At 32.3% G+C, this 10,033-nt stretch overlaps 1 protein-coding gene across 1 annotated transcript in view; it reads right to left on the minus strand.

The window, feature by feature from the left end:
• Positions 1–7,056, minus strand: part of LOC145267011 (KICSTOR complex protein SZT2-like) — a 423,147-nt gene extending 416,091 nt beyond the window's left edge. The window contains exon 1 of the mRNA XM_080122911.1: positions 6,804–7,056. Coding sequence (XP_079979037.1) covers positions 6,804–6,842 — 39 coding nt within the window. The 5' untranslated portion in view covers positions 6,843–7,056. The remainder of the gene's footprint in view (positions 1–6,803) is intronic.
• Between the last annotated feature and the right edge of the window lie 2,977 nt (positions 7,057–10,033).

A 10,033-nucleotide genomic window follows, 5' to 3' on the forward strand; every position in this document is an offset into this window, starting at 1 on the left:
AGGGCAAGCATAAAAACAATTTTTTTCTAAAAACAACTAGTTTCAAATAAGAAATAAAAAGATCTCCGAGTGACTGAAATAGCATGTGAATGTCTGGCATCCGGTAGAATGGCCCATCCCCAACAAAAACAATAATTAAAACAAGTAAAATTTAGTGTCCCCAGTCATGAGAGGTTAAGCAAAGCTGAGAGGGAAAAGATAACAAAATCCCAAGGTCTTATGTACGACATGAAAAGAAACTGGAATCTTAGGAAGATCACCATCAATCTAGTAACTATAGGAGTAACCAGACTCATGAAAAAGAATTTCAAAAACTCTGTCGGATATACCCAGTGAACCAAGTGAAAGAGAAACACAAAACAATTGCACTCAAAGGAATGATTAGAATCTTAAAAAGATCTCTCGGTTGGAGTGACTGAAATAGTAGATGAATGTCTGGTATCCGGTAGAATGCTCCATCCCCAGTAAAAACAAAATGATGATTAAAACAAGAGAGAAACCTTAGTCGAAGTTAGTGTCCCCCAATGATGCTGGGTTTAAAAAAAGCTGAGAAGAAAAGATAACAAAATACCAATATCTTATGTATGACATAAAAAGAAACTGGAATTTTAGGAAGATTTACATCATTCCAGTAATTATAGAAACAACCGGACTTTTATTATATGAATTTTTTGGTTCCCCGACAAAAGGAGGGTGGACCTGTAAATTCACCCTTGTCTGTTCATCTGTTCGTTTGTCCGCACTTTTCTCAATAACTACGCCTGGGAATTTTGTGAAATTTTGCACAAACATTAAACATGATATGAGTAAAAAAGTAACAGAAAAACGGGAAAACTTTGGTTGCCCCCCCCCCATTGGGGTGCCTTTCGGATTAAAATGGCTAAAATTGACACTTTTGTGCTTATTAAAAAAAAATTGACACCCTTGGTTTTTTTATAACACTTTCTGAAATGTTGTAACTGATTTCTATATAATTTTGTTTGTCTATACTTCGCGATAACTCTTGGGTGTGCCCAAGGGGCTCTTCTAGGGCTAATAAAAATGCTCCATTTTTGGGACTATTTTACCATATTTGTCCAAAATTTTCTGTGTATATCTATTTAGCAGTTTTGCATGGTGCTGAACTCAAATTTAAATATGTTAAGGCCTTGGGGACTTTTGAGGTTAAATGAAGGCCTTAGTCATTTCTTTTTTTGCATGGCGCAGAACTCAAATTTACATAGAACTGCATCGTTTGTTCATTTTCACCAGGATTTGACGTCCCCTGAGGACTTTTGGGATTAAATGGGGGGGAAGGCAATGCTGAACTTAGTTATTTTTTTTATACCTTGTTCGCTATGCACTCACGGGGGACCATGCATGCTTCACTTGTTCAGGTTAAATTAAAGTTTCACAATATCTTTTTTTATTATTAAATTGTACGGTGTAAGCACAAAATAGATACAAAACACCCTCCTCTCCCCATATTAAGAAAGGACTTCGAAATAATAACGTTATTATTTCAGCGCAGTACCAAAAATATATAAGTACCGATTTTTTTAGTCAAAAAAAAAAAAATTTAAAAAAACTACCTGATCAATTTACGTAATTTTTGGAATATGACATCAGAAATGTAAATGGGTGCAAGTTCAAAGTTCAACCTAATTAAAAAACATGTATAAAAAATTTTATGATGTACATACGTACCCGTCAAAGAAGGAAAATATCATATTCCAAAAATCACGTAAATTGATCAAGTAGGTATTTTTTAAGAGAATGAGAAAATGATTTTTAGCAATTTTAATAGTAAATTAGAAGACTGATTTTGATCTCGGTAGTTTGGATCGAGTTGTCTCCCTTTATTAAACATGGCAGGTCAAAACAGCGTTCCCCCTTTTGGTGCAAGTGAACTTATTGATCTACGCTATTTTTTAAATAGTATTTTCAAGTTTAAGTAAAGTTTTATATCTGTTTTTATTAAATTGTAAAGTTAAAATACAGAATAGGTACAAAGCACCCTCTCCTTCCAATGTTAAGAATGGCTTTCTAAATAACATTATTTCAGCACGGATCAATTGCACTAGTATCTCCTTTTTTCATTAAAAAAAAACTACTTGATTAATTTACGTAATTTTTGGAATATGAAATTTTCCTCCCATAACAGATTTTTCGTCAATGTGTGCTAAAGTCACAACTAAAGATTTACTTTTAAAAAGTTTCTTTTTAGGGGGTATTCGGGTCTGTTTTGAATGAATATCACATTTAAAATTGTTGCCGACAAGCAGTTTAGTGCAGAAATTGAATGCGTGCGCGAAAACAAACATGGCGACCACTGAAAACCATCAGAGAATGCATTGAATAATAAAGGTCTTGTCAGCAACAATTTTAAATGTAATAATCGTTCAAAACAGACACTAAAATCAATTTTTTTAAAGGTAAGTCGTTAGTAGGTACTCTAGCAGTCTAGCTAGCACATATTGACCAAAAAATAAACAAAAAAATCTGAATGATGTATCTACCCGTCACGGAACGAAAATTTCATATTCTAAAAATCATGGTCAATTTATCAAGTGGTTTGTTTTCTTGGGTTTGTATTACTGTACACATAGATTCAAAAAGGTTGTCAAAAAAAAACAAATATATAACAAATAAATGTTATCAAAGGCAAGATAAGTTACTTTTCTACCTAACTGGATATAGTTTTCGTGTTTTTTATTCAATTTAACATGTTTATTCAGCTCGAAAAACATACAGTGTTTACCGATGTATTGGAAAATTCAAGATGGCGCCTCGCCTCACTCCCTCTTTAACACGGTAAGTTTGTGAAAAAGTGTTATAAATAATAAACTAGACAAAATACTGTTAGAAATTCGCTCATTATATGTTACCGTGACATAAGTTGACATATATTCGGTGTTTTCTAATAGTATTTTGTCTAGTTTATTATTTATAACACCTTTTCCCAAACTTACCATGTTAAAGAGGGTGTCGGGCGCCATTTTGAATTTTCCAATACATCGGTAAACACTGCATGTTTTTCGAGCTGAATAAACATGTTACATTGAATAAAAACACAAAAAACATATCCAGTTTGGTAGAAAAGTAACTTATATTGCCTTTGATAACATTTATTTGTTATATATTTGTTTTTTGACAATTTTTTCGAATCTATGTGTATAGTAATACAACCCCGTTTTTTTTTTCTTTTAACTGTTTGATTTTTTGAATGTCTTTTTAAGCAAAAACAGTACTTAAGTAGTAAGTTCTTAATTGCCATGTCGAAAACAGTACTACATCCAAAAATTACGAAAATTCATCGAATAGAAAATTATAGTTAAAAGTAATTTTTACGGAAAATTGGGAGAAATTGCAATTTTCCCTAGATGTGAACACATTGAAGATTGCGAATATATGGGACATACTTATCTCCCTTTTCGCAACAGTAATGGCCGACGTTTGTTTTAGCCGATAGCGATATAGATATTTATTTATTAAACTCACAACGGCAGTTGTTTTACTCGGTGAATTTTCGTAATTTTTGGATATATTACTATTTTCAAGTAAGTACTATTTGTTTATGGCTTAAAACGATATATGTTTTTTTTTTAAATCCATCTGTCGACTATCTTAACAAGCCCCAACTTTTTAATTAGTTGGTACTTGAGCAAAGCACCAGCACATCTGCCTTAAAAAAAAAAAAAGTTGAACTCTGGACTTGCACCTTTATTAAATGTAATGAGAACAAACATCTTGCATGGTGCACAACTCCCTACTTAGGATGCCCCTAGTCACAATGGTCTCTTATTTCAGAGTGGCAGCATGCCTTGTTTAAAGTGAAAAACTATTAAACAAAAAAATTATGTTACCGTGCTACTGCTGCTGAAGTAATAACGTTATCATTTTGAAAGCCATTCTTAACATGGGGAGGAGGAAGGTGTTTTGTAATTATTCTGTACTTTCATCTAACACTTTAATAATAGTAATAAAAGATATCGTAAAGCTTGAATTTAACCTGAAAATACTATTAAAAAAATAGCGCGATACCCTAAGTGCATAAGCACCGAAAATTATTAGTGCAAGTGCACGCGCACATCGAAAAGGGAAACAAGGATTTTCGCACGCGCCCCTGTTGTATAAAAAAAAAAAAACGTTTAAACGATCCAAAACCGCATTCGATCAAATGAAGTTAAATTAAAATTAAGTTCCGTCTGTGTTTGTTTACATTTATGTCAGCTGATAATTGCGGTCGGCGATAAATGCCCTGGAAAAGTCACTTCTGATTAACGTTTACCACTTTTTAAGGGGTTGTTTTACAATCCACGGAGATGCGAAAGAGGGATAAAAAAAATATCAACTATATAACAAATAAATGTTGCCAAAGGCGATATAAGTTACTTTTCTACCGAAGTGGATCCGAATATGAAATGTTTATTCGTCTCGAAAAATAAGTAATGTAACCGGTGCACGAGCACAAGAAAAAAAAAATGGCCGCATAATAAATACATTACGGTCATTTATCATTGTGCTCGTGTAAGGGTTTACATTACTCGTTTTTTAGCCGAATAAACATTTCACATTAAATAAAAACACTAAAAACATATCCAGCTAGGTAGAAAATTAACTTATCTTGCCTTTAGTAACATTTATTTGTTATAGATTTGATTTTTTTTACAACTTTTTCGCATATCTGTGGATTGTAAAACAAACCTCCATTTTACAATATGCGAACAAAGCAGAATATTTTAAAACTGGTAAACAATGAATCAGAAGTGACTTTTCCAGGGCATTCATCGTTGCGTGCAAATATCAGCTGACGTAAATGTAAACAAACACTTGAGCTTGATTTTAGCCAGGAAGTTAATAGTATTTGTGATGAATTTCAGTCGCGGAAATGTCCGAAAGAATTTACAATTTGAAAGTTACTTTTTTTTTTTTCAACTTATTTTTATTTATTTTTGTGGAACTAAAAAAATATTATGGTGCATATGCACTTTTGTTACCGCGCTATCTTTTTTTTTTTTTATTGTATTTTTTTAGATTAGCACGTAGATTTGTTTATGGCGCGCGCAAGCGCGTAAAAAAGATGGCAGCCAAAGAATACAATGCATAATACAACTTTTTATGTCTCGATAACTACTTATTTCTGCAAAATTTCAATGCGATTTCCGTATTCAGCATGGTCGAAAACCTTTAAAAGTCGTTATTTAAAAGAAAATCGTGGAGGTGGGTGGACCTAATCTAAAAATTTACCTTTTTTTTTTTTTTTTTTTTTTTTTTTTTTTTTTTAAATAATATTTTCAATTTAAATTAAAGTTTTACGAGATCTTTTATAAAATTGGTAGGTGAAAGTAGAGGATAGTTAGAAAACACCCTCCCCTCCCAATGTTAAGAATTGCTTTCTAAATAATACAGCACGGTAACAAAAGTGCATAAGTACCAAAATATCTTTTGGTATACAAGATATTTTTACAGCCACCTTTACATTTTTCTACGAAATTACGATTTTTAGTGGTGTTCGGGTACACTGAAAACGAATACCGCATTTAAATTTTCTGCAAGTAGGTAGTTTTCTGGATATTAAGCAATAAGTGGTGGCCATTGTTGTACACGCAAGCGCATATTTTTGCCGCTTGCAACAATAGCCACCAATTTTAACATAAGTACATTGCTTAATATCTGAAAAACTACTTATTTGCATAAATTTGAATGTGATATTCGTTTTCAGCATACACGAAAACCACTAAAGTCGTAATTGTAAAGGAAAACGTTAAGACGGAAACAAGTAAAAATTTACTCCCATTTTTTAAAGATTTTTAGCAAATTTAACAGTAAATCGTAGCCATTACAACGCTGATTTTGATAGTTCGAAATAGGTTGTATCCCTTTATTAAACATGGCGGATCAAAACTTTGTCTTAGTTAAAAATAAAATTACTTTATCAGTTTATCAGAGTTTTGGAATATGAAATTTTCGTCCCGTGATTTTTTTTCTGTTCTTTTCAAAAAATTTTAATTGGACTCTGGACTTGCGATTTTTCATTTCTCTAAATATTCGCTGAATAGTAAATAACGCGAGAAATACTTGTTAAATTCAATTTTTTACGGTATTTTTTTACGGTATGTTTTGTTTTGTTAACAATTTAGTTAGGTGAAAGTACAGATTAATTACAAAACGCCTTCCCCATGTTAAGAATAGCTTCGTTATTATTTCAGCACGGTCCGTAAATACGATTGAGTTTCACTTTTACTTTTCAAGCAGACGGACCGCCATACTAAAGTTTTAGGCAGAATACGGACTGTACTGAAATAATAACATTATTATTTAGAAAACCATTCTTAACATAGGGAGGGGAGGACATTTTGTAACTATTCTGTACTTTCACCTAACAAATAAATAAATAAACAAGATATCGCAAAATTTCAAAATTCACACGTTATATACAAAAAATAAAAATGATAGTATAGTAATTTCTCTGCATACGCACTGACTTTTAATTACTTTCGGTACTTCTCCGGAATAGGCTCCGTGCTGAAATAACGTTATTTAGAAAACCGTTCTTAACATGGGAAGGGAGCTTTGTTAACTATTCTGTATACTTCCATTTAACAATTTAATATACAAATGATACCGTAAATATTGAATTTAACTTGAAAATCCAATTTTTTTTATATAGCACGGTCCGTATTCTGCATAAATAAATAAACGCCCCCCTTTTTTTTTGTCAGGCGCTAGATCAAATTTCGTTTGAACAAATAAACAAGTTTGTTTTTTTTTTTGGACATAAACAATCTCTGGAGCATGTGACATTTTTTTTTTCGCCTTACCTTATCTTTCTCCATATTATTTTTATTTTCGTCTTCCATTTTTATTTAATTTCCTCAAAAAAAAAAAAATTGTCCGGTTAGTTCTTGTTTTAGTTTATTTGTTTTTGTTTGTTTTCTCCGAGAGGACACGAGTTCGTGTCCAGCAAATGAATTCGCTTATATTTACATTATTTTGGCACGGCCATTTATGGGACATTTAAGGCGGCGGCCATTTTTGTTGATCATGTGAGTTTCATTTCCACAACTTCCGGTTGCGTTTTCGAAACCAACTTCCGGTTGAACTCTTTAGCTTTTTGAGACATGCGTCCAGTGTTGCCAATTTAGCGGTTTTCCCGCTAGATTTGAAGATTTCGTTTGAAATCTAGCGGTTAAAATTTTGATCTAGTGTTTTTTGTTTTTTTTTCTAAAACATCTGGAGATATTTGATACCTACGCACCCGCACTATTTTTTTTTTTTTTTTTTACTATTTTTTTCGGTTAACGATTCATAAAACTCGCTATAAAATCGATTTATGCACGCATATTTTAGAGGAGGGAGCATACCTGTCTCTATAGCTTAAAATACGATATAAACACTCCTCTTAATTTAAAAGTATTTAATCATTTAGTAGAAGTGTGGAAAAGTTAACAGTCGAAAATTGTAAAAAAAAAAAAAAAAGCAACAACTGCAAAAAACGAAAAAAAAAAAAATTATACCAAACGCAGTAGAATTTAATTATCTACCGACTTGCCTACTTTTAACATGCTAAAACTAAGTTTGTTTCTAATTTCAAAATATATTGTTCAAAATGGTTTTTACACACTGAATAAAAAATAAACAAATGGAAGCTTACCGTTTAATAGGTTGGAAGGCTTAATTCCTGAAGAGTTATAAATAAATGATTTATTCTACTAATAACCCTAAGTTCGAGTTGCACTCTCAAATTTAGAGTTAGTGGTAGTCATAGATTTTTTTATATAATTTTTCAAGAATGAAGTCGCAAACGTTTAAGCGACAAGCAATCAGTTGTTTGTTGTAAAGACAGTTAAAAGAATGCAAACACAATTTAAACACGCATAAAAGATACTTGAATTTTGTTGCATTTGGTATAAAGTATTTGTTGATTTTTGTCATTGTTTACAATTTCTTGACTGTTAACTATTCTACACTTTGATGAATGACTGTGCTGTTCCTACTTACTTGCTTCCCCAAAGAGCCAACATTCATGATCTTACTTATTTTTACTAATTTTTTCAATGTTTATTATTACATTAAATTGTCAGCATGAACAACCTTTTCTAAAAGGCAGCATATGTTAACACCTTAGCAAAGTTTATTGCGTTTATTTTTGAGCAACCATTAAAAGCAGAAAGTTTTCCATATGTGGAAAAAAAACTTTACTTCTTACAATGGCAAAGCTAGACACAAGGTTGGAGTTTAGGCATTAAAAACAATGGTGCTTCTTAAGGCGCCGCATTGAATTTTTAAATATGTGGTTTTATGCAAAAAGCAACAAAAGAATTTACTTAATTGTCGAAAATAGTAATATATCCAAAAATAATAAATCCAAAGACTGAACTCCAATCTATGGTTCCCCCTTGTCAAACTTTCACAAAAAACGCAACTAGCTACAACTACTATAAACGATCCCCACCCCTTTCTATCTGTGCCTGAATCTAAACGCAGATTCCATGAACAAAGCTTCTTCCCAGAACTGCCTGCCTGTGGAACACTGTTCTGCTGTCCTGCTTCCCAGTTGAATACAACATGGTAGCTTCAAGTCCAATGTAAACAAGTTCTTGTGGAGCCGTCCACATGAATAATCAAATTCAACCCAATCTACACCACTAACGATTATTACACTACCAGCTTACATTCATTAACCCTTATCCTCGAGTGGTCTTCGAGCCTTTATAAGTGGTAGTAGTAAAAAAAATATATGAAATTCATTGAAGAGAACAACTGCTATTATATTTTTAATTAAAAAAAAAAGTCTGTCGCTACAGTATAAAACAGTATGTTAGCCATTACAGTGGTGAAAACAAAGATAAACATGTCTCCTGCAATCGCAATCTTCAAGGTGTTCACATCTAGGGAAAATGCAATTTCCACCCAATTTTCCTTAAAAATTACTTTTAACTATAAATAATTTTCTACTCAATGAATTTTCATAATTTTTGGATTTATTACTATTTTTGACATGACAAGTAAGTACAGTCGTTTTTGCTGAAAACAGCATATTTAAAAAATCAATCTGTCGACTTTATCTTAACAAGCACAAAAAAATTGGGAAGTTTTTTGTGGTTTTAATCACTTTACAACGTTTATTTGCTTCGAAAAACATTTGGTGTCAAGCATTAGGTAAAAACAAAGAAAATGCTGCGAGTTTGTCTCTGATGTATCGTTATTTTCATGGAAAGTGTTCGACTGAGCTTCAGTCTATGGTCCCCCCTCGCCTAACTTTCACAAGAAACACTCGTCTAGCTGAAAACACTATCAATAATTCTCCCCACTCTTTATCTGTGCCTAAACCTAAACGTAGATTCCATGAACACAGCTTCTTTCTTAGAACTGCACGTCTGTGGAATTGTCTTCCATTTTCCTGCTTTCCAGCTGACTACAATATGGTTGTGTTCAAGTCTAACGTAAATAAGTTCTTGATGAGCCGTTTCATATAAGTTATCAAATTTACCGAATTTTCATTACTAATAATTACTGTATTATCCAATTTCTACTGTACAATCTTTAACCATTATCCTTGAGTGGCCTCTTGGCCTTGATAATGTGGTGATGCCTGTGTAAAAAAAAAATGGCCTTAATAGATATTTAAAGTTTTGTAAATGACTTAAAAATAAAAATAAAACAAACTACTGTTAGAAACACACCCAATATATGTTACCGTGTTAGCTAGGAAGAAGAGTAACTCATCTTGTTTTTGATAACATTTATATATATATATATAGATATATATATCTATAGAGAGAGAGATGAGACAACGAGATGGAGTTTCATTCTCTATTAATAAACAACTTTATTTGTTATCTTTGTTAGTAGCGTTAGTAGAAGAGAGAAACGGGTTAGTAGGTTGAAATGTTCTTGTGTAGAGATAGAATTAATATTATGCCGGCTTGTTGAAGAAGAGAATAGTTCAGTCCGCACGTGTTTATAGCTAGTAGGCGCTGAGACAAAGGAAGCCAATTAAAGGAGAAAGAAAGGGCTAAGTCTTCTGTGTGTTGACGTGTAGTCATGG

The sequence above is a fragment of the Euprymna scolopes genome, chromosome 42 (genome assembly GCF_053919585.1).
Source record: "Euprymna scolopes isolate OS-2025 chromosome 42, ASM5391958v1, whole genome shotgun sequence".
Classification (NCBI taxonomy): domain Eukaryota; kingdom Metazoa; phylum Mollusca; class Cephalopoda; order Sepiida; family Sepiolidae; genus Euprymna; species Euprymna scolopes.